The sequence below is a fragment of the Ovis canadensis genome, chromosome 13, assembly GCF_042477335.2.
Source record: "Ovis canadensis isolate MfBH-ARS-UI-01 breed Bighorn chromosome 13, ARS-UI_OviCan_v2, whole genome shotgun sequence".
Lineage (NCBI taxonomy): Eukaryota > Metazoa > Chordata > Mammalia > Artiodactyla > Bovidae > Ovis > Ovis canadensis.
Genome location: NC_091257.1, coordinates 38,710,405 through 38,736,173, shown reverse-complemented (window position 1 = coordinate 38,736,173; position 25,769 = coordinate 38,710,405). Strand labels below are relative to the sequence as shown.

The window sequence follows — 25,769 nt, the reverse complement described above, 5'->3', positions numbered from 1 at the left end:
AATCTTGATTCCAGCTTGTGCTTCTTCCAGCCCAGTGTTTCTCATGATGTACTCTGCATATGTTAAATAAGCAGGGTGACAATATACAGCCTTGTTGTACTCCTTTCCCTATTTGGAACCAGTCTGTTGTTCCATGTCCATTTCTAACTGTTGCTTCCTGACCTGCATACAGATTTCTCAGGAGGCAGGTCAGGTGGTCCCATCTCTTCCCATCTCTTGAAGAATTTTCCAGTTTGTTGTGATCCACAGTTAAAAGCTTTGACATAGTCAATAAAGCAGAAATAGACGTTTTTCTGGAACGCTCTTGCTTTTTTGATGATCCAACGGATGTTGGCAATTTGATCTCTGGTTCCTCTACCTTTTCTAAATCCAGCTTGAACATCTGGAAGTTCACGGTTCATGTACTGTTGAAGCCTGGTCTGGAGAATTTTGAGCAGTACTTTACTAGCGTGTGAGATGAGTGCAATGTGCGGGAGTTTGAGCATTCTTTGGCATTGCCTTTCTTTGGGATTGGAATGAAGGCTGATCTTTTCCAGTCCTGTGGCCACTGCTGAGTTTTCCAAATTTTCTGGCATATTGAGTGCAGCACTTTAATTCCATCACCTCCACTAGCTTTGTTCATAGACAGCATTTAAAAATACATGGAACCATATTATAATGGTTCCAGCCAAGTCAAGAATGTGGTCCTGTTTCCTTTCCCTCTTCTCATTGCTTCTTGAAGGGTCACAGGTTTCTGTGAGCAAGATGGGAAGGGGACATGGAAGTACAAGGCAGGGGTAAGGAAAGGCTTACACTCCAGTCACTGTAGCTCACCACCTGCAAAGGCAGCCACCAGGGGAGGGTGGAAATGTTCATTTTCGGTTGATTCCTACACATGGCTAGACTTTTAAAGGGCTGACTGGAGACTGCTATTTGCATTGTGATTTGTGAATTAAAGTGACTGTAGGACTTTACAGGGGTCAGAGTGCCCTGAGTTCTCACCCAGAGGCAGGAGAAGAAACTCCCTCTGGGTAAGTTTTAAAGAGACAACAAGAGAGACAAATAAAGGTAATTTTAATTACACTTTGTGAGTCCTGCTTAGTTCTATATCTTATCCCATGAGAAGAGCTTCCTAGTTAAAAGCCGCCCTTCTCTTTCCCCAACTCTGTCTGTAATTAAAACTTGATGGGATTACAGTTAGAAGACTACAGTAAGGTGTTTCCTACCTTGATCCTTTCTCTTTAGTGGTGCTTTTGCTAACAGCTGTATTGCGTCCCGAAGCAGGTTCTGATTTCTCTTCAGTGGGAGATCCAAATCCAGCACTAAAATGAAAACTATTTTCTTTTGTCATTTGACAAAGCCACGACCAATGTCAATCATATGAAAAGAACAATATGCTACATTTGCAAGACATTTCATAGGTTATAAGGCATTTTCACTTCCATTTTATGTTTTGATTCCAATCAACGAGAAGAAATAGGGCACCAGGCATTATTCCACCTGCAGATAAGGGTGTGAAGCCTGATCATAGACCATGAGTCATGGGTTCACAGCAGACAGAATGTCAAGCCAATTTTCCTGGTTTTCATCCTGAAATTGTGTGACTGTCAGAAGAATAAAAATTAAGCTGCCAAAACCTAAAATCTAAGTTTCCTTTTTACTCCCAAATTCAGGGAGAGAATGATTTGAGTGTAGACAAAACATCATTTTCTTACTTGGTCTTTTCTTTACTTGCTCTTCTTAAAGAAGATGAAGAAGAAATACTTCGTCCATAACCAACGTCTGATGACTTATCTTCTGTAGATGGAGGTGGAGAACTGAAATTTTACATATTTGAAATTATGTACAAATTAAAATAATTTGTCAACATTAACTTTGTCCTACAAAATAGATTTTTTTCTGAAAAATCATATTTGGAGCTGACTTTTAACAGTGACACATTATTTTAATAGCATAAAGGAGAGGTGAAGAAAAGATAGAATGAATACTATAAAGCTTTTCATGACCTAGAACTGGAAATAGTTTTTAAGATGTGCCACATAAAATGTATAGCTTCTACTGTTTTTTATTTTATTAGAAAAATTGGGCATCAGTGCTATTCTTGCATCTAGTTCTGGAGATCTGTAAACATAATTCATCTTGGTTTGCTCCTCTCTGTTTATACCTTCTTCAGTTACTTGATGTTGCCAGAAGGGTAAGAATCCCTGACTGCAGAAATACATGTGGAATTGAGTGGTAGTGTGGAGTAAAAGGGAAAACTATGGTGGTGACTATTCCGTGGTCTTTACTATGTTAGGCTATGAATTTACAGACCAGTATTTACTTTCATGGTGGTGCTAGACAGAGGAAGGGATAAAAGGTACCATATTGGGCACCTTTATGTATTCACATGATGATAGACAAAAATTTTGCTTCCCCATATCCCTGCTCCCCCCAAAGACTCACACATCAGAAGATCTACTGTTAATTAAGAGTATAGCACGTTGGTCACTTGGTTCTTGTAAGCAGAGATCCTTCAAAGGCAAAAGTTTGGTGCCAGGATTTATCTGTAGGTAGTTTAAGAATTGAAAAGTAATCTCTGCATGGGTTATATATTTTTAAAAAGTATATTGATATAATAGGTTCTCAATTATTTCAAGTATCTAATTTCACACACACACACACACACACACACACACACACACACACGTAGAAATAGGAATCTGAAGCTTGTGGATGTCTTGTCTTTGGGCAAAATATACTCTCCAGCACCCTCCGCTCCTCACCCCAGCCCTGCAAGTCTCTGTAGCTTAATACTCAGCTGTTTCACACCATAATGATCAGACTGGCTCGTGGAAGTATTTGAGTTTGAAAATCCACCCACATATATAAGGGAGAGTTTATTGTCTGTAACAGTAACTAATTACTCTACAGATCACCAAAAAATGTTGTGAGGATGACTAAAAGCCAACTAGATGAAGCCCTAGCAATTTATCAGCCTGGTGAAAAGGTTTAGACCAGATCACCTTGTGAGGTCCTTTTCTAATCAAGTAATAGATAATTCTCTTAGTCATGATCCTTTTAAAGTAAGACAGAGCATGTCATTCTTCTGTCCAGAACTCTGCTGTATTTACCCATTTCATTCAGAGTAAAGGCCCACGTCTTTGCAATGATCTACAAGCCCATCATGAGCTCCTGCCTCTGTGACTTGGTCTATTATTCCACCCCTGCTTGACTCAGCTCAGGCTACACTGACTTTGCTGTTTCCTTAAATGTGCCAACTGTGTTTACTCCTCATGCTTTCTGCACCTCAACCTATAAAACTCCTTCTCCACAGCTAAGTCCCTCACCTCCTTCAAATTTTCACTTGGATGTTGACCTTTCAGTAGGGCTACCTGACCTCAATGCCAAATTATGGCTGTAAACCCCAGGATCCTCAGCATGATAGAGCCCCTTGGTCCTTCTTTGCTCTCCTCCCCAGCCACTATAGTGGTTCTCACTTCGATCATGTGATACAATTTGTGAGATTTACTGTTTATTATCTGTTTCCTCTCACTGGTACCATGGGAGAAAAGATCTTTGTCTCATTTGTTCACTGACATATTTAAAGACTAAAATGTCAGAAACAATTTAGAATTAATCAGAGCAGGGGTTCCCAACCTCCTGGGCTGTGGACCAGCATCCTCTGTTAGGTCAGCGGTGGCATTAGATTAGAAATAATGTGCGCAATAAATGTCATGCCCTTGAATCATCCCCAAGCCAGCCTCCCCTATCCCTGGTCTGTGGAAAAACTGTCTTCCGAGAAATTGGTCCTTGACACCAAAAAGAGTGAGAACCGCTGAATCAGAGAGTTCTCCTTCATAAAGAAATTGTCTCATTAAGTTTTGGGGTTTTTTTGTTGTTGTTTTTTAAACTCATGAACACACATATTTGCCGCAGTTTTTCACCTGTTCCATGGCAACATTTTTCCAACAAGTGCTCTTTGGTGGTTTTTCTGCTCTTTCCCTCATTTTTCTTAAAGCATCTTTGTACTAATAGTGTGGCACTTGTTCTTTTAAAATTACTCATCATGGAATGAGAGCTGTAATTTCTCAGTGGTTTGTGTGTGTTCTGGAGGGTATGGTGGTGGCAGTGCCGGGAAAAGCAGAAGGAAGAGATAAAGTGTTAGGCTAGCTGTTCTGATGACTCAAAATGTCTCTAATTCTGTTACCATGATATAGCATTTCCTGCAAATATGGCTTAATTAGCTGTGATTCTTTTACAACCCTGTGTCCTCTGCTTCTTTGAACCAAATTGATCCAAGAAGGTTGCTGCCACCAGCCCTGCTGATCCCAGTTCCCCAGGGCCTGTCCACCCAGCCCCTGGCAAACCAAGCACACGATTTTTGAACGTCTGAGTTGTCCATCCCCTCAGGAAGCATGGAGTCTGGATGGTGCTCTCTGAGATCAGCTACCACTCCTATCTGTCTCTGTGCTTTTCCCCCTTTCTCATTCTTCCTTCCATATAGCTTCTGCTTGATCCCAGGGACTTTTAAATGTTTGAAATCTGCAGATCATACTTGTTTCCTACTCCTGCCTAAAATGGGATTTGTAGGTTTTTAAAAATTTCTCCATTTTCCTTACTGCTTTTGGCTTCCAGAAGTAGAAAATGCTGATATAGACAGTAATGTCAAAAACTCTTCAAGATTCTAATGTTTAGCTTCCCATTTCTTTCAACATTAACACTGAACTGAAATCATAATCATAAATGCAGCTAAGTAAAAAATAATATTATTCTGCATTACATGTTATAATTCAGTATTTCAATATGGCTTATTTCAGTGAGATTACAATTAATAAAATGAAGACTTATATTTCTATTGTTAACATTATAATTGACACAGAGCCCTAGAAGCAATATAAAAGAAGCTGATTCTTTTTTATTTTCTCTGAAACTTGAGACTAGCATTAGCAAGCTAATTTAAGTACAAGTAATTAAAATCTAGTTAAAACTGTACACAAATGCAAAATCTTATAGCCAGACAAAGTTTAAGGATGAACTTCTGATTCCCAAGTTTCTGTCTATAAAAATAAAAATTATGTCAGGTGGTATAAAATTGCAATGTAATGGCATCATGATGAAAGAACTGATCACTATATACTAAAATACAAATTAGTGCTGTCACTTACCCGACCATAATCATAGAATCCATCACTAATTATGTTACTTGATGACAAATAGCCAGTCTGACTGTATTTCAGAGACAGGTAGTTGTTGAGCAGTTTGTTATAAGCAGCCTCACTGAATTTATTTTTTCGACTTACTGATACATTAATTTCTTCAAGGATTTCTAAAGCCCTGTCAATAAAAGCAAAAATGACATTATTTGCCTTATATAAGCAATCTAACATTAAGTTCCCATTTATGTACCTCACACTAAGATCCTGAGTTGAAGAACTGGGATGGAAAGGTTAAAACCATCCCACCCATTTAGATAAACTAATCCTGACAGAATTATAAAGACAAATCTGCCCTTTTTGAGAACATATATACCATGTGGTAACTTACATTCAAACAATTTGAAAAATACACTTTCAGAAGAAAAACATTGTTCATTTAAAGCAAAAATCAGTATTGGATTCCAGTTTTTTTCAGCTAACCAGGTGATATATGCAAAGAAGAAAAATGGTTAGAAATAATATAAACTTGTCTGTGGAACCTTAAAACCCTACTGACTGTGGTGCTAAAGGCAAGTGACTCATAGGCTGTTGGTAAGGAGAACCAATGCGGTGAAGCTGCTTAAAGGCATAATTGTAGTGGAAAAGTTTGGGGGGACAGAAAAAGACAGATGACAGTCATGGTTTGACTGTTTAAATTCAGTCTTGAAAGTTAAGAGAGCAAACCAGGGGAAAGTGAAAGAGGAGCATTCATCGAGATGAAAAAGTGGAAAAGAAGACATTGAAGATGATTTTGCGGAGGTGGTGAGGGAGGTCTAGGACCCCGCTTCTGCAGGTGGTCCCTTCAGAGGGACTGTGACCCACAGAGCTTCTGAATGACGCCCAGCAGCCTGAGCATGGGCATGGAAACTGTTGGACCTTCCTCCGGCCTGAAGAAAGTGTGTGTCCTTGATCTGAGCCAGACCCTCCAAGCCACGCCACCCACCCGAGCCTGCACAACTCCACGGCCATGGGCTCGTCCCCGGCACAGACCATCACGGCCCAGCTGGCGTTCCTCCGGACCTCCTCATTCTTGGAGCGCAGGAGCTCTACCAGCGGCTCCAGCCCACCTGCATTTCTCAGCTAGAAGTAGAAACCAGAATTTTACACATTAAGAGTATAGAACATAAACATTTATGCTTAAGAAAACTTTATTATTTGATTGTTAAAAGGGTGTTGAGTATGTAAAAACATTTTAGGATGTGTCCACATTTAGACTTATTAAATTCAGGGGTAAATAATCGATTGCAAAAACCTTAAGAGCCCAGTTTTCTGTTCAAAATCAAGAGGCCACAGTAAAGTAATTGAGGGAGGGACTTTCCTGGTGGTCCTGTGGCTAAGATTTTGTGCTCCCAATGCAAGGGGCCTGGGTTTGGTTCCTGGTCAGGGAACTAGATCCCACATGCTGCAATGAAAGTGAAAGTGAAGTCGCTCAGCCTTGTCTGACTCTGCGACCCCATGGACTGTAGCCTACTACTCTCCTCCTCCATGGGATTTTCCAGGCAAGGGTACTGGAGTGGGTTGCCATTTCCTTCTCCAGGGGATCTTCCTGGCCCAGGGATCCAACCTGGGTCTCCTGCCTCATAGGCAGACGCTTTACTGTCTGAGCCACCAGGGAAGTCCAAAGCCAACTAAATAAATAATTAAAGAATGGATATTAAAAAATAATTTCTTTTATTTGGAGAATAATTATGATACTGTGAAAGCCATTTTGCCATACAACAACATGAATAGGCCACAGGTATACATGTGTCCCCTGCACCCTTAGGGAGGAGATGGGGCAAAGAACCTGTCCTCCTTCCCCTACAGTGCAGTGTCCCACGTTCGTTTGCTCTGCTCCTCACCACTGCTGGTGCATCTGGCCCTGTAGTGGACAGAAGCATGGGCTCCCAGAGATGCCCTTGTACCCTGGAGGGTTCTGGCAGATGTGCTTAAGTTAGGGATTTGAAGATAGGAAGATTGTCCTGGGTTATCAAGTGGACCTAATTTAATTACAAGGGCTCTTATAAGAAGAGGGAGATGAGAGTGTGAGGAGTAGGGAAAGGAAATTTGTAGACACAGATATTATAGTAATCTGCTTGGAAGATAGAGGAAGAGGCCACAGCCAAGAAATGCAGGTGGATGGTCAAAGCTAGAAAGCGTCAGGAAACAGTCCTGTCAAGTCTCCAGAAAGATCAGAGCTCTGTTAATATCCTAACATTAACCCATAAGACCCATTTTCAGACTTCTGACCTCCCAACTGTGAGATAACAGAATTGTATCTGGCCACCTGATACGAACAGCTGACTCACTGGAAAAGACCCTGATGCTGGGAAGGATTGAAGGCAAAAGGAGAATAAGGCAGCAGAGGATGAGATGGTTAGATAGCATCATGGTTAGATAGCATCACTGATGCAGTGGACAAGAATTCGAGCAAACTCCGGGAGATAGTGAAATACAGAGGAGCCTGGCATGCTGCAGTCCACAGGGTGGCAAAGACTCAGACACGACTTAGCGACTGAACAACAACAACAATTGCTTTAAGCTGCTGAGTTGTGGTCATTCTTATGGCAGCAATAGAAAACAGACATGGTCTCCAAAGCCGGGCAGGAGTAACCAGTGCAGGCAAGTGGCACCCGTGGCACCAGACACTGTGACCAAGCCAGCCGTGTGGCCAAGGCAATGCTGAAGCAGTTCTCCAGAGGAAGACCCATTTTATCATTCATATTTCTTCAAGGAGTGAAAAAGAAAAAGAACAAGAAGAGAATCGGGGAGAACTACACTAATTGCACTACTAAAAGGAATCACTCATGTATAAAATCATTCAAATCGGGGAGGGGGGGGGGAAGATTTGACAGAGTGCTTGTCTCCCTGTCTGAAATGTAATAGTGTGCTATCTAAGCCTGGAGGACAAAAGAATATTCTACAGGTGTCTCTGTATAGTATTTGAAAACAGAAGCCCTTATGAGACATGATCCACTTCCAATCATGTTCTTCTCAAACACAGGGGCTCTGACGGAGATCACACATTAGCACGAGTAACTTGGGCAGCTTTGAAGTTTACTTGAAGCATCTCATGCTTAGTAAGCCACATTTCTGAACATCTTTATTTCTGAGTATAATACAAGGTTGCAATCTGACTCCATGTGCTCTTTTGGCAGATATCTAACTCATTTATGAATTTCTCCACTCATTCCTCCATTCATTTATTCATCCACTCATTCATTCAACAGCTGCTTACTAAGCCTATACTGTGTGCCAGATATATGTCAATGACATGAACACAGGAAAGGGAAACTTCAGTTCCCTTCCCTAAAGCCTCAGGGAGTTTATGGTCTTACATGCAAAGGCTAATGCAAAACTGAGTTCAAGGAAGGCATGCACAGGGAGTGGTGGGATCACAGAGCAGGATGTTTGAGGCCCTGTTTGAGGACTGAAGGCAGGCCTCATGGAGGACGGAATGGCTGAGCTGGATGTTGAAGGAGAAACAGGCATTTATCAGGTGGACAGACATGAGCAGAGACATCAAGGAGGTATAAATGAGAGAACTGAGCATGCTGACAATCACAAATCGTATGGTATTTCTAGAGCGTAGAGTTACGGCTGGGAGGTGGGTTCAGGATTAGGCAGCACAGGTGGATCATCTCAAGTCTTTACATAACTGTTCCCGTGGGGGAGTGGCACACCACCGGGGACTTGCAGTGATGTGATGAGGCTCATATATTGAAAGGGGACTTCCCTGGTGGTCCAGTGGCCAAGACTTCACTCTCCCAGTGCAGGGGGCACGGGTTCAATCCCTGGTCAGGGAACTAGATCCCACATGCTGCATCTGAGAGTCCGCATGCTGCAACTAGGACCCCGGGCAGCCAAAGAAATACGTGCCAGTGCCACGTCACTCAGTCGTGTCTGACTCTTTGTGACCCCATGGACTGTAGCCCACCAGGCTGCTCCGTCCATGGAATGCTACAGGAAAGAACACTGTAGTGGGCAACCATTCCCTTCTCCGAGGGATCTTCCTGACCCTGGGATCAAACCTGGGTCTCCTGGATTGCAGGCAAATTTTTTACCATCTGAGATGAATACAAATGAATTGAGTCAACAGGAACAAAGAAGGGGGGTAGGAAAAACATCTAAGAGACAGAGGAGATTTGTCAGTTGTCTGAACAGGCAGCACTGTGTGAGGGCAGGGGCTCTGGGCTGAGAAAGATGTTTTCTCACAATTCTGACTTCCCGACCAATCAGCTCTGCTTTACACACATTAAATCTTTTTAGCCCCATTTTCCTCCTCTGTAAAATGGGGATGACAAATGTACCTATTCCTTTTTCAAAAACTGGAGTATAATTGCTTTACATACTACATGCATTACATATAGTTGGCTTATTCTATTAGTTTCAGGTGTACAACATAGCAATTCAATATTTTTATAGACCATACTCCGTTTACGCGAGTGCTCAGTCACTCCCTTTCTTGGCTGGATGAGGTCAGTTTGTTTCCCAACATCTTGCATCTCAAGGGACTTAAACGATGGATGCGGCGAAACACTTGAAAATGTTTCAAATGAATGCAGGGGTAGGTACCGACCAGAAGAAGGCGAGAAGGAAAGTGACGCTAACGCTCACCTCTGTGCGGGCCTCCGCATCACATGCGGTTGCAGCAACGGTGAGGGCGGCTTTGCTCTGCACGATGGTGTTGGCCGAGTGCAGCGGGCTGAGCAGGGCGTGCATGACGTCGTGGCTCTGGATGCCCAGGCGCAGGGGCTCCTGCATGGCCATGTTCGTCAGCACTGTGGCTGCGTTGGCAATGGCTCCGTCTCGTTTGCTGGACAGGGTGTTGATTAACGCGTCTATACCATCACCTTCCGCAGCAGCTCTGGGTCAACGAAGGAGAAATGAACGCTCTTCACCCCACTTCAAGAACTGATCTTTGGCGCGTACAGCTAAGCTTATAAAACAAACGACTGCATAAAGACAATTTTAGAAAGAAATTAATTTACCCGGGCAATGAACCTGGCATTGACGTGCTGGGGATTTAAATGGAGTCTGGGGGCCGCGGGTAATGTCAAGTTATGAATGAATTTAAATAATCCTTTCCCTACATCTGCAGCTTTGGGTTATAGAAAAATGCATGATTGCTTCCTAGAAACTCTGCTTCAGCTGTTCATTTTTTAACTCAGTAATACTTGTAAGTATTCCAATTGGAAATTCCAATTCAATAGTTACTGAATTCTATTAAAATATTTCTAACCAGTAAGAAAACAAAGCTTAAATAGGAGGAAGGAGTAAACATGGAAATTTAAGATCAGATTCTTCAGTTTGTCTTCTTTTTAAATGAAGCTGTTAACTGTAGGTAGATGTTAACACGTTTGAAGGCAGCAAATCATTTTGATGGGTGAATGTTGCTTTTATAAATTAAACATCAAGATTCAAGTCATGATATTGACAAAAAATAATTTTAGTAATAATGTATGCATATCCAGTTGTTAAATTTCCTATTTCTAGTATAAAAAGACTACCATCATCCATTAATATATTAACATTTTCTCACAATTAGAAATCCTTAAACCTTCTTATAAAAACACTAGACTTTCTATAGTCCTTGCTTTGTAATCACTGAAAAAGCTCATAAAAGAGTATGAATTAAAAAGACATAATTTTAATGAGTGAAAGATTATTTAATCTTAAGCTCAAAGGTTCTTTAATGTTTGGAGTTATTTCAATTATGTTTCAAGCAATAAGATATATAGAGCATCCTGGTTTTAAAGGAGGACCCCAAATTGTATTAAAAATCTGTTTAAATCATCATGGGAATAGAAGTAATCAAGACAATAAAAGTACACTTAAGACTCCAATAATACTAACATCTCTTTCAGGTTATATTTGACACTTAAAAATTTTAGGATCATATTAATAACCAAAATTGAAAAAAAAAAAAAAAAACAACTGAGGCTACATAGTTTAGCTCATCACCCTGCATTCTGATGAGTTTAATTTGGCTCTGTCACCTAAATCTGCTGATGGTGAAGGAGAATTGATGTGTTAAAACAGAAGTCATCACAGTTATTCATCAGAGAGCAGAATACACATATGGCCTCAATAAGGAGACTGGTAGCTCTAGGTGAAAGGAAGCTGTGATTAGGTACAAACTAGCTCTGAAGGAGACTCAACTGCAGCCATTGGGCAGGAACGGAATGACATCATTCTGGAGAATGAAGGGCTCCTCGGTGTTGACCTTGAAGGCAGCTCCCACCCCTGGTTTATATAAATCCATCCAGAACACACACCATATTGATTGTCACCAAGGCAAAGCGAGCACTTAGTTCCATGTTTCTCCTCCTCCAGTCCCTGGTGTCTGTTTAACCCTCTGTATCATCTCCCAGTCTTTCTCTGGGAAAGCATCCTTTAAAATTTGGTTTGATGACAGGTGACCAAAATTTGGGAGGAAGCCCAAGAAAAACATTTAGAGGAAAGCTCTGCATCTCACTATGACAGACTGAGGGACAGCATTTAATTTCCTTTCCTCAAGTATAAAATAAACACTCTTAAGATTATTTCACATTACATCTCTCTCCTATTATTGACATCGTGGTCATTTGATTTTATGAAGAAGGGAAAATTTGAGGCTCTAATATAGTCTAAATTTGGTGGAACTTCTCATATTCAACTTATAGTAAAAATTGACATAAAACTACCAGGAGTAATTTAAAATTATGCATATCTTCTAATTAGTATATGCTTCTGGTTGTTCAGTTGCTAAGTTGTGTCCAACATTTTGTGACCCTGTGGACTGCAGCACACTGGGCTTCCCTGTTCATCACCAACTCCGGGAGCTTGCTGAAACTCATGTCAATTGAGTCGGTGATGCCATCCAACCATCTCATCCTCTGTCACCCCCTTCTCCTCTTGCCCTGAATCTTTCCCAGCATCGGGGTCTTTTCCAATGAGTCAATACTTTGTATCAGGTGGCCAAAGTATTAGAGCTTCAGCTTCAGCATCAGTTCTTCCGATGCTTAAACCTCAAAATATTTTGTTTCCTTTGACTTGTTTTTCATGCACTTAATGTAATCCATTCCTTAAACCAAATACTTTGTGATTCTTAATCATTATAAACACACCTTGGTTAAAATCTACTTAGTGGTTTTAGATGTTTACTGTTTAACACATCTTGGAGTGTAAAGAAAGAGCACACAAAGGAATCCATGAGAGAAGCCAGAAGTATTTTAGGTAAATGCATTTCAATAAATTCTCAAAGGCTTTGTCTTTTGTGTGTATCAGGGAATTTACAGAAAATTTAAGTAAGTGCATAGGATCATACTCCATCATTTTCGTTTCTCTAGTTTATGTTAAAAAAAAAAAAAACAACCAACTCCTGGGTCATGGAGACACAGGGATTTTCATCAGGCATGCCTCTGCTCTCAGTCTTTCTGCTTGGATCTTGCTTCTCTCTTTCTCCTGTACAAAAGCATGTCTGGCCCTGGTTCATTTATACTCTACCTTCTGCTCTTTCTTTCCTCTTTATGGAGGCAGTAAAGGGAAGTACATTTTTATGTACTAGCTGTTTAAAAAGCTCAAAGATTCTAGACACAGTGGAATATAGCATTTACTAAATTGAACATAACTGCCAGCACCAAATCATACATGCACAGCTGGGAGAGCAATGTAATATAATGTAGACATATCTGCCCATAATTTGCTATGTGCAGCTCTAAGTGCAAAATGCATAAATGAGATTAAATTATGATATGGAAAATCAAGCTATTAGTCTTACTTAAAAAAATAATTTCAGTTATAAAAATGGAGTGCAGAATTTGTACTTAAAAAAAAAGAATTGCATTAATTTTGTGTCTTTCAAACCCAAGACTCTATGTCTTATTTCCTCTGTGTCTAACATATACACAAGCCAAATCCTATCCTATTCTAAAACACATTTTTAGTTTCCTAAATGGAACAGCACTTTTCAAATAGATAGGATAGAAGTCACACTGCTTTGTTACAAAGTACAAAATTACAGGGTCATCTGTAATGACCTGAACAATCTGAACCTATTTTCTGATATTTACTATCATTAGTCTCCATCCAGTTGGACTTAAATCAAATAAGAGTTTAAAATGTAAATTGAAAAGTTTAACCAAGCTAAAAACCAAATATGGGAATGTATAAAAACATGTTTATATCATATATGTAAATAGAAGTGAAGTTTGACATGTCATGTCTGTCAATTTATTACCAAGTCCTGACTATTTCCCTCCTCTGTATTTCTCAAATCCCTCCCTTTCCTCCATCTCCATCTCTCCCTCTGAATCCAATCCAATATCCTTTCTTATGGATTGATGTAAGTTCTCTCCTAACACACTTTCCCCCTCATCCACTCCAAACTTTTCTCCATCTTACAGTTAAGTGATTTGAAATATATATATACACATATATTCATACAGATATTGATACAAAGATACATATATTTATTTGGCTGCACTGAGTCTTACTCGCCACACATGGGATCTGCCTTCTAAACCTTAGTTGCAGCACATGGGATCTAGCTCCCTGGCTAGGGATCAAGCCTGAGCCCCCTGCGTTGGGAGCACCGATGCAGGTGGACCACTGGACCACCAGAGAAGTTACTGAAGTGACTGAAATGTTTTCACGTTTATACTTTTATTGGAGTATAATTGCTTTACAATGTTGTGGTAGTTTCTGCTGTATGATGAAGTGAATCAGCTACATGTATACGTCATCCCCTGCTTCTTGAGCCTCCCTCCCACCCCTCGCTTCCCATCCATCTAGGTCATCAGAGCATGACCATGAGCTCCCTGCGCTATGCTGAAGATTCCCACCAACTATTTGCTTTGGCACAATGGTAAAGAATCCACCTGTCAGTGCAGGAGACACAAGAGAAGCAGGTTTGATCCCTGGGTCAGGAAGATGCCCTGGAGTAGGAAATGACAAGCCACTCCAGCATTCTTGCCTAAAAAATTCCATGGACAGAGGAGCCTGGTGGGCTACAGTCCATGGGGTCACAAAAGAGTCAGACACAATTGACTGTCAAACCTCATCTCCCAGTTCATCCCACCCTCCCTGCCCCACCTCATGTCCACACACCTGTTCTCTATGTCTGCATCTCTATTCGGGCCCTGGAACCAGGTTCATTTGTACCATTTTCCTAAATTCTGCATACATGTGTTAATATATAGGTATTTGTTTTTCTCTTTCTTAGCCATAAAAGGGAATGAAATTGGGTCATTTGAAGAGATTTGGGTGGACCTGGAGTCTGTCAAAACAGAGTGAAGTAAAGTTACTTTTTAAATAATATAATCATATTTCTCCTCTACTTAAAGCTTCTACCATTGCCCATTGCTCAGGATAAAGCCCCAGATTTCATGTGTCCTCTGAGGTTAAGCATGAGTTGACCCTGTTCTCCTTCACCCCCACGCTCCCTGCCACCTCTCCCTGTTACTGCATCCCAGCCAGGCCTTTCTGACAACCTTGCTAGGCTCCTTGTCACCTCAGGGTGTCCTCACACTCTGGTCCCCCTGCCTGGACATTTCTTCCCCCAATAATTCCCATTCCTCTTTCAAAGTTCAACACTAACATCTCCTCCTCAAGGAAGCATTTCTTGACCCCCAAACTAGGTCTTGGAGAAGGCAATGGCAACCCACTCCAGTACTCTTGCCTGGAAAATCCCATGGGAGGAGCCTGGTAGGCTGCAGTCCATGGGGTGGCTAAGAGTCGGACACAACTGAGTGGCTTCACTTTCACTTTTCACTTTCATGCATTGGAGAAGGAAATGGCAACCCACTCCAGTGTTCTTGCCTGGAGAATCCCCGGGACGGGGGGAGCCTGGTGGGCTTCCGTTGGTGAGGTTGCACAGAGTCGGACACGACTGAAGTGGCTTAGTAGCAGCAAACTAGATCTTCTTTTTCACATAAGTTCAGAGCATGCGTTTGCTAAACATAAACGTTTCTTTTTGTTTAAAAAAAAATGAGATTTGGGTACAAACGTTCACAGTCAGAGAATAGTAACCATCTCAAAATATTATTTCATGGCATATGTTATGGAAAGGAATTCAACACAAAGTTTTTTTTTGTATTAAGTCCCCAAGCCCCACAGTGAAAAAGCACTTACAGCAAGGGCGCTAAGAATACTAAGGAAAAATGCATTTGCACAAATAGCATCTATTTTATGCCTCCTTGTATTTACTATGCTGTTTCACGTCTGTGTGCCTTTGCACTCATGCTCGCTCTGCCCCAGATGCCCTGCCCTATTTCTCCCACACCTCTGCCTGAGGACCACTAGCTCACCCTGCAAAACCAGCTCACTTGCCCTTTCCTGGGTGAAGTTATCCACATCCATTACTGCCCCTCCTTATTAATCACCCTGCCTCTGTGTCTGCCTGGTATCTACTTCTCAGCCAGGCTGCGAGTCCTTTTATATCCCCAGTGCTGAGAAGATCAATATATTTTAATTGACTTAAATCACCTCAAGGGGAGTGATGAGAACCTCTTGCAGGTGTTGAGAAACAGAGAGGGAAAGTACTCAGCTCAGTTTTAAGTTCCCAAGAAGGGAGAGGACTCAGTAGTATGGGGATCTCCGCTTGTATCACTTAAACAGCTCCTCTTGAAAGCAGGTTATTTCCTCCTCACCCCTGGGCTTCTCTAATTATACAGTGAAGTCATTTTTATAGGAAGTGTAATAGAAGAATCTTGCGCTTGACAGTGTCTTTGGGATCTACTCCTTTCAGGTATCAAGGGATGTGGATATTCTGTCTTTGCCGACACGGTGGACTGTTTATTTGGGCTCTGTCATCGGAGGACATGATTCGGTAACTCTCGGATGTTGATTCTTGCTGCTGTTGGGAGGCTCACATTTAACCCATCTGCAAAGGCTGGTTACATGAATCAAGGGTGACCTTGGGCCGCACGGAAAATCTGTTTAACAGAGCCCACATACCGGGGAATATGTGGAACCCGATGGAACAGATGGTAATATTGGCAATCAGAACCTTGTTTGTTAACAGTGATTACAACCATTCCCACCAGCGCGGCTTTTCATATGTCTCCGTGAGGTTTGTCACACCAAAGCAAGACATATTGGTGGCAGGCACGCTGCGAGCGGGGCGGGGAGGTGCATGTGCCCCAATGGCTGGGGGCTGGCGAGTTTAATTGCGGGTTCCCGCGAGTCTATACAGGTGCGAGGCGGGTGGGGCACGGGCCACTAAAATAAACAGATCTCCTGGTTATCAGAGCCAGATTTGGAATGCTGTGAACAGGATTCCTGACTCTCATTCCAGCCAGCTTTTCAAAGGTAATGACCCGAGAAGTCGAGGGTGTTCGTTAAATTGATCGATTTCTGAGTCCCAAACAGCCGTCATTCCGAGGCAGCCCCACAGCTGCAGAAGACAAAGAAATGTGCCCCCCAACTCTGGCTGAACCCCAGAATTGACAAAAGTAGCCAAGAGATTGTCTCTTTTCAAAGAAATATTTAAAGACGTTTATCCTGTAGTAAGGGACAGAATCATGATTAAACTGCAGGCAAAAATCTTAAAGAATGTAAAGTAACATTATTATTAAACTGAAACCCAGCCATAAAAAACAAACGGAGGAAGCTTTGCATCCTATAGCAAAATAAGGGGAAAAAAATGCAAAATAAAATTTTTAAGTATGTGAAATCAAATTGTTTCCATCATACCAAGGTGCCCTAGCAAGTATGATTTGGGGGCTTCCAGGACATGGTTTTAACTACAGTTGCTGCGACATCACGATTTTTCAAGAGAAAACTGCTATTCAAAAGGAGTCGAGTACACCCTAATCCAGCCCCTCCACAGAGAACACGCAGGGTTTGTTTGTTGTTTTTTTTTTTTTTTTTTTTTACCAATTATGAGGTAGTCAGTCAAGGTGCAGGGAAATCAAATGTAATTTTCTTACAAGTGACATGGAATCTTTATTGACCTATCTGTTCAATCAGGATACCTCACTTCCGTACATGCCACCTTCTGTCTCAAAAAGCTGCAATGCCTGCCAATAATAAATTAGATGCCATCAGGAAAGAACAACTGTCTTCATTTAACATGGCTGACTTGTCTCCTGATAAAATAGGAATAATGGTCAAGGTGTTAGAACATTCATAATAAGTGGCTTCTGCAGCTACCAAATGTTTCTGTTTAGCCTGGAAGTCAGTCTGTTTACATATCTGGATGTGACAGGGGCCACAATCCCAAAGTAATTAGAGATACCACGTTTTTTATTTTCTTAACTAAATAATAAGGATGCTGAAATCTCTAGAGTGACTGCACATTAAAAAAAAAAAAACCCACTGGCCATTGCCAGGACTACCCTCAGCTCATCAGCTCTAATGTTGCTTCTTCGGAGAAACCCTCTTTGATGAGCTGTGTCATTCCTGTGACTCCTTCCACAACCCTGTTGTCATGTATGCCCCTCTCTATGATATCATGCTGTTTTATTTAATCCATACTGTTACTGCCTCTGAAATTACCTTAAAATTACTCATGTGTTGTCTGTCTTCCTGTCCAACCTGTAAGCTTCATGAAAACAGTTTCATGGAACCATTGTCATGTTCCCTACTGAACCCCTAGGGCCTAGAGCAGTGCCTGGCACACAAAGAACACCCAAGTAACAGTGAAATAATTTACACAAGAAACCAAAACTCACAGATAAGAACTTCCTTAGCCTTTGGGATAAAATGATAAAAGTGGTAAAGAGTGATCCCATCTATTCCTAGTGGAAATTTGTCTTCCAGGCTCCCTGGATCAAGGGTAATCACTTGGATGTGCAAAATAGAATTCAGATTCCATTTTTATTTTGTTTTTGTTTTATAGTTAAGAAAGATTAAAATTTAGTGAGAGAATTGCTCAGGGAGCAAGTCAATTAACAGAGACAAAATTAAAACCATGGTGATCTGACTTTTAGTTCACTACCTTTTTTTTGCAATTATTAATATCTTAAGCTTTGAAAAATATTGTACTTTCAAGGGGGGGCGGGGGGGAAGCCAGCATCTATTTGGTTTACTTCATCATTCCTTAGGAAATGAGAAATAAGGGAGACCATTTTGATGTGCAGCATTCTGGGAAATTTTTACTAACCTTTGAATACTTTTTTTTTCTTTTTCTTATTCTCTTATAAATAGAAAACAAGGGTGAGGAGGAAGTGAAGTGATAACGGGGAAAGAAACCTGGGAGAAAGGTGGAAGGAGGGAGGAAGGAGGAGGGGGATGGAAACTCACTTCTCCAAAGGTGCCTTCAGTCTGGTGGAATCCAAAGAGACCAAGAAGGCAGAGGGAAACATTTTGGTGGGAAGATTTGGAGAAGCTCAAACTCAGGGAGATAGTGAGCAGGAGGCAGAGAAAGAAAAATCATGAGCTTTCTCTGGATATAGGTAGCCGACTGGCTCGGTGTATAGTGTCCATCCCACCTCTGTGACCTTGAACAAGGACTGTGCTTCTGTTTCTTCATCTGCAGAATGGACTTGCTACATCACAGGGAACTTTTCGAAGATTTGCTGATACATTCCAAGTACTTAGCTCAGTGCCTGGCCACACATTCCAACTCTCACCATCATTTCACCATTGCTCTCAGCAGCATCATCACCACGTCACCATCATTATCACATCATTACCCACGCCTGCTGAGTGAGCCACAAGGGCAGAGATTTTCCTATAATCCTGTCTCCATTTCTGGGATCATGGGAAAATAGCGTCCTGTTTGCAAATTTGCATCTATGTATGAACTTTTCATTTTCAGACAACTTTTCAGCTAGACAGTCAAATCTCCAACCTCTGCAGGGCTGGAGCTGAAGCAATTTCCTCAAGCCTCACCCCCCAAGTCTTTGTTTAGGCAAGAAATGAGCAGTGAAAGCTGTTTTCAGAGGGATGGAAAATCATGGGAAAAATTAATATAAAAAGTCAAGGATGAGTAAAAGTGGAATTTATGTAGGTACTAAGCTATCCAAACTGTTTGATAATTTCCTCTTAAAATCAGTTACATTGGAAATTAAGCCTGAAAGAGGTACCAGCAAATTTAAAATAAGGTTATGCAAATGTCAGTCTTTGCTCTCCAGGTAATAAAAGAAGGATAGACAATTTTCTAATTGAACATTTCATGGGATTCACCTAGCCTCAACTAATAAAATTCAAACTGTTTGTTAAGGTTGACTAGGCATCAACTGACCCAAAATGGGGATATGGAATTGACTTGTTTCATTGCAAAATCCAGCTTTTCATTCTATATACTCTTTAAAATCAAAGCTGTTGATCAATATACAGTTAGCAGAGAAGAAATCTAGGTGCTAAGGTGGGTAGAAATAGAAAGTATCCACTCGGTAACCTTGGACGGAAATAAGGAAAGAATACGACGTAAGTTTACCATGAAGGTGCCTCCCATATATTTTATCTGTTAATTTCAGAAGGCTTTTAAGATAGTGAAGAACACTTTAAATAAGTTTTTTGAGGTATCATCCTGAGTACAAAAATCTGATACATCCTTACTACAAAATTGAACTTTCTAAAAGGAACTAACTCAAGTTGTCTTGGAGGATTCTCATCTTATGAGCATTTTAATTCAAAGGAGGTAGCACCTGACAATAAAGTGATATAAGTAAGAATTTTAAAACCAAATAATTTCTATTATTCAAAGTCAAGAGCAAAAAATTCAGCTCTAGAGTAAGTACCATTACAACAAGATTAATTTATGTCAGTTAAGTGTATTATATTTATCCTATATGGTTATGTGGCACAGGTGATATTCAGCCACCAGGACAATGAATGTGTCAAAATATTTTGAAATGACTTCACCTTGAAAGGAGACAAAGACAAGCATCTATTAACACACAGCTAGCAGTAGAATATTATCTCTTTAAAAGCACCACAATGGAATGCTTTCCAGATCACAGTCTTTCAATAATGTTTTAAAATGTTATTTTAAACACACTGAAGAATATTTCGGATTAAGTTGGTGAGCATTTTCACTAAAATACAGAGCAAATCTTCCATTACCTTTTCTGCCCCTCCCCCAACATCTGCCAAAACTGCCACTAGGGGTCAGTATGAAGACACAGTTCCTCCCCCGTTAGAGGAAAATGGACTGCGGAAAACCTTTTCGCTGAAAAGCCCTAACAAAGACCATAACCGCACAGCTTTAGCATTACCAAGCCCACCCCATACATCAGGTCTGTAAGATGAGTTTGCATTTTTCCGGAGACTACATTTTAATGTTGTAAATCACAGTGGATTATTTCTGTGGTCAATACTTCTTTGATTTAAAAAAATAAGTATTGTAAATGACAAGATTACTTATTCCTAAGTGAATCTGTGTGGATTGGTCAAGAAGTATGATCTAGAACAGATGTTAAAGTTTATTTTGAAAGGGTGATGGTATGCATCTCTAGCCATCTGGGAGATATATATATATATATATATATATATATATATATATATATCTTCCTGGAGGGGAATGGCAATGTGGAAGTGAATCTTGTGATGTTTTGCCAAATCTAAGAGAGGTGTTTTGTCTCCTCCTTTGAAATGACCATCATCATTCATTGCACTACAGCTTCAAGTGCACAAGAAAATCCCCTACATAGGAACCTTCAAGTTGTGAACTTTCAAAGATGCACACATATCCAGAGAAAGGAGGGGGAAGACGTAATTGAAGAGCTGAAGAGATTCACGATGCAGGAAATGGCAAGAGGGTTTTATTTGAGGAGACACTGTTTGCTTTTGAGACACAAGACTCAAATGTTGAACAGTACACAAAGCTTACAGCGGCCATTAGGAATGCAATCCAGTGCATCAATGACATGAGAAAAGGCTACTACCCAGACATCGCTGGATCCTTTTTGCAAGAGGGTAGATAGAATTGAATCCAGCAAGGAACCAAAACCCGGGCCATCAGCGTCAGGCATGAATGAAACTGCAGCTTGCCCTCCGTCTCCTATTGCTGATGACCATTCAGCTCTACCATCTCCCACCTCCCCTTCCTCCTCCAGTCAGTAACTCCTCGTGCCTGTTCACTTGATGCCAGTCCCTGTGTGCCAGGCGTTGTAATGTACTCCTGTACTTTTCAAGGTGCTGTGAGATCAAAATTGTTTTACTTTTTGTTTGTTTTTTTTATGTGCTACTTGTGTGAAAAGTATTATAAACCTATTACCGTATTGTACTATATAGCCAATTGTGTTAGTTGGGTATATAGGCTAACTTTGTTGGATTTATCAGCAAAATGAACTTATAAACAAATTGGACTTACAAATAAGCTCTCGGAATGGAACTCGTTTGTATGTAGGAGACTTACTAAAGAGTAGCACTAGTCTATACTTAAATCTGCAGAATAAAAGAAAGTAAAACAAATATTTGTAGAAATAAATACATAAGTACACTACCTTCCACTAACCCTATTTAACTGGGGTGGGGGCAGATTTTTTAAAAAGCTTTGAAAAGTGGTTTCCAAACACTAGAGAGATTTAACATTCTAAAGAATTATTTAAGGTCAGGCCCTTCCCTGACAATACTGAATGGATAGAGAGTTGGGTCATTGTGAATAAATGAAGTGCTGTGTTTTCTTGATGTTTTATATGTAGCCCATCTTTAAAAGATTTTCTCTACACATTACATGACTTTCTTAGGCATCTTCATGCATGCTTGGTCACTTCAGCCATGTCCTACTCTTTGTGACCCTATTGGCTGTAGCCCACCAGGCTCCTCTGCTCCATGGGATTTTCCAGGCAAGAATATTGGAGTGGGTTGCCTTGCCCTCCTCCAAGAATATTGGAGTGGGCTGGGGATCTTTCCAACCCAGGGATCAAACCCAAGTCCCTTCTCCTTCACTGGCAGGTACTAGCGTGACCTGAGAGGCCCATCTTAGGCCTAGTACCCTGATAAATAATTCTACTAGATATTAAAATGATTCAGTCACTGCTTTATTTCTGTGTTAGTGAAGAGAAATATGAATACTGGTAATACAGAACGACAGGTCTTCCATATAGAATGAGGACACTGAAAAGTTCCCAAAGCACTCAACATGCACAGCTGTGTAATTCGGGGGCATTCTGTCTCTTCCTGGAGTCTCTTTGGGGTGTTCTCCCTACTCATCCCCTCATTTCCTTTGTTGTGGTCCTGACCACAGGTCACATGATAGCAGGATGGTTCCTAGAGGAGAGTTGTCTCTGGTAGTGTGGAAGGCAGCAGTGGCCCAGCAGTCAATCAAAAAAAAGAAAAATTTTTTTTAAAGTAAGCACTATATATGCTGCCTTGAGTCACTGCTGTTGTGGGAAGGGCTATTAAAAACAAAAAATAGGGCTTCCTTGGTGGTCGAGTGATGAAGAATTCATCTTGCAAAGCAGGGAACACCAGTTCAGCCCTTGATCTGGGAAGACCCACATGCTGGGGGCCAAGTAGGCAGTGCGCCACAACTGCTCAGCCCGTGCTCTGGAGCCCGTGATCCACGACCAGAGAGGCCCCCGCAATGAGAAGCCTGCGCGCTGCAACTAGCGCAGAGCCCCACTCCTGGCAACCAGAGAACCCACTCCTAGCAATGAAGACCCAGGGCAGCCCTAAGTAAATTAAACATTTAAGACATTACAAATAAGGAAATGGAGATAACAAGTTCTCCACGATTTAAGGAAATCACCCAGTTCTTTATGGAGACACTATGAAGTAAATATGAAGAATCAAGAGTGAGTTAGTATGATCTAGAGATATACAATGGCACCCCACTCCAGTACTCTTGCCTGGAAAATCCCATGGACGGGGGAGCCTGGTGGGCTGCAGTCCATGGGGTCGCTAAGAGTCTGACACAACTGAGCGACTTCACTTTCACTTTTCACTTTCCTGCATTGGAGAAGGAAATGGCAACCCACTCTAGTGTTCTTGCCTGGAGAACCCCAGGGACGGGGGAGCCTGGTGGGCTGCGGTCAGTGAGGGTGCACAGAGTCAGACACGACTGAAGTGACTTAGCAGCAGCATAGATATACAACAGAGACTTGATTGAGCATTTTCTATAGCAAAACCATAGTTTCAGCTGACCTCTCTATAAACCTTAAAGTAATTGTAGTTATTACTTTTTATAATTTAATCTTATTCATGTTTTATTTCTTCAAATAATTGTATCTTTTGAAAAATATCTAATTGGCAATCACATTATTTTCTAATCTTTTCATTGTTTACCGATATCCAAAGTTTACTCACTGCTGGCATTGGGAAATGAAAAGCGCTGAACACTTCTCATTCTTGGAATAACTGAAAAACTCTAATTCTGATCAGATCCAACAGATGGCAGTGATGCTATAAATTAATAGTTTAAACTATTTTAATATAGAGAATCTGCCCCTCAGGAAATGTCAACCAAGAACAAATGCTCTCGGTAGTTACATAAATAATATAAAACTTTGATATGACTAATTGGATTTAAGAAGTACAATGTAAATATGTAGTTTAGCTTAAATAGTACTACTTTCAAAAATAAACAACTTTCTCCTTTCTAAAAAGTATTATATATTGAGAATTGTCAAAAAGATTAACAATGAACCAAAAAAGGATAATCGTGTTCAAATTAACTAACTGGATTACGTTTTTAATGCTTTTTAAAAATTTTACTTAATTTATTTGGCTGTTGGGTCTTAGTTGTGGTATGTGGGACCTACTTCCCAAACCAGGGATTGAATGTGGGTCTCCTGTATCAGAAGCTGAGAATCTTAGCCACTGGACCATCAGGAAAGTCCCCTGGATTACATATTTATATAAAATTAATTGTTGTTTCTCTGTTTCCATTTCCACCTATTTCTTTCTATGGCGGTTGTTTTAACCTCACTTGTTACTTATTCACTTAAAAATGATTTTACTTTTTTTCCTCCCATCACTTTAAATAAGTGACTCTGGCTCTTCTTGTCCTCTTTTCCTGTACCCTCAAATAGTTATTTTTATTCTTATTCATTGCTTTTTGTCCACTTTTACCTTTATTCTGCAGATAATACAGAATGGAAAGTATGGCCAGAAGACTCTTAGAACTAAGTTGCTCTCCACTTTGTGAAGGAAATTGTGTGAAAACAAACAGCGCAGTACAGATGATCACTTTCTATTTTAAGTTATCAGCACTGGTTGATAACAGACAGATCTTCTTTCACTGTCATTTTCCTTTTGATTGTGTTGTTGGTGTGCGCCCACTCCCCCACCCCACCCCCAAAATGCTATTATGGGATGGGGACTACTCTAGATGCTTGTTGTGTGTCAGTGAGTTAAACAGACTCACTGGGAGCTGGTCAGAGAGCAGAATGCATGAGCTGTGTGTTGCTAAGAAAACGTTAAGAGCTCTGAGAAAAGGGCAACAGGAAAGGAGGATGGAGAAGGTATGTGGGTGGTGTGCTGTGACCACAGTGGTCACCATCGGCCTTCTTGGGGTGGCATTTGGGCAGACTTGAGGGGGTGGGGAACTGCGTGGTGGGCATTCATGGAGCAGAAGAACATTCCATACAGAAGGGATGGTCATGCAAAAGGCCTAAAGCAAAACACTCCTGGGAGGTGAACGAACTTCCAGAATAACTTTATTGTCTATTTTACTCATCATCATTTTACTCCCTGACATTGGCTTGTTTGTTTATAAGTAAAAGGGTTTGTGTTTGTTGAATTATTTTTTAAATTACACTTTCACTTATCCATAACGCAAAAATACCTGGAGACTTCACATATCCAGAACACACATGAGAATTATCAGAAAAGAAAGAAATGGCCTGTGAGGACCAAAACACCACTTAGAGACGTGGCCTCAGGTCCTCCATTATTGCTTTTATATAAAATTTGATAAAGCTTAGGTTACCTGGTATCCAAGCTTTACACTGGCTGAAGGAATTTGAAGAGAATGTTGGCAGGGTTGGCCCTACCCATCAACTCTAGAGACAGCAACATTAACACTGCCAGCCTGTGTAAGGAGTCAATAAGATGTATCAGCCCAAAGGCGTTCTACCTGGAGGCTATCCTCAGCAACTGGGCAAGCACCCACCTTCCCTAAGGGGCCTGAGTACACTACCATGGAATGTATGATAGCCACTTACTCAAAATGATAACCACAGTGCATCCCCTTTCCCCTCCCAAGTTTAGTGAACATACAATCAGAAATTTGGAGGGGGAGGATTTTAGAAGATTTTTATTCAAATTCATTATATATTTTTAAAAACCTTTATTGATTATAGAAGTAAATTTTCAAGTGTCCAGAAGACTTTATCTAGGAAACCACATTCACAGACAATAACAACTAGCCAAGATCTTTTGGTAGCAATTAAAGTCATACTTATAATTAAAGATGAACATCTTCCACAAAGAGGTATGGGTGGTCTGGTGGTTTGTCACTGCTACCAAATTTCTCATCATCATATTTTTATTTGTCTCTGTTTTGGGTTCTTAGAACTTTGACATTCATTCATTGTCATATTACATTTCAATGTGTTTTCTTTTGGAAGAAAGCAAGATGTGTGCAAATCTGAATTCAGGTATTTTAGGTTATAAAGTTTTATGCATATTATAAAATTATGTTTTTAGATTATAAAAATACTTTGACTTAAAAAAAGCATTTGTCAATTTTGCAAAAAAAAAAAAAGTCATCACAAAGTATGCTCCTCCTTCCTCCAGTTGGTTTTCATTTTTTACTTT

At 40.7% G+C, this 25,769-nt stretch overlaps 1 protein-coding gene across 4 annotated transcripts in view; it reads right to left on the bottom strand.

The window, feature by feature from the left end:
* The window catches only part of ARMC3 (armadillo repeat containing 3), a 102,400-nt gene that overhangs the window by 33,248 nt on the left and 43,383 nt on the right, over positions 1-25,769 (bottom strand). For 3 of the 4 annotated variants that reach the window (XM_069547419.1, XM_069547417.1, XM_069547420.1), the window contains exons 11-16: positions 9,753-10,002; positions 6,100-6,236; positions 5,127-5,295; positions 2,425-2,525; positions 1,695-1,796; positions 1,206-1,313 (exon numbers count right to left, since the gene is read on the bottom strand). In XM_069547419.1, coding sequence (XP_069403520.1) covers positions 1,206-1,313; positions 1,695-1,796; positions 2,425-2,525; positions 5,127-5,295; positions 6,100-6,236; positions 9,753-10,002 — 867 coding nt within the window. The remainder of the gene's footprint in view (positions 1-1,205; positions 1,314-1,694; positions 1,797-2,424; positions 2,526-5,126; positions 5,296-6,099; positions 6,237-9,752; positions 10,003-25,769) is intronic. The other variant, XM_069547418.1, reaches the window with a different exon arrangement.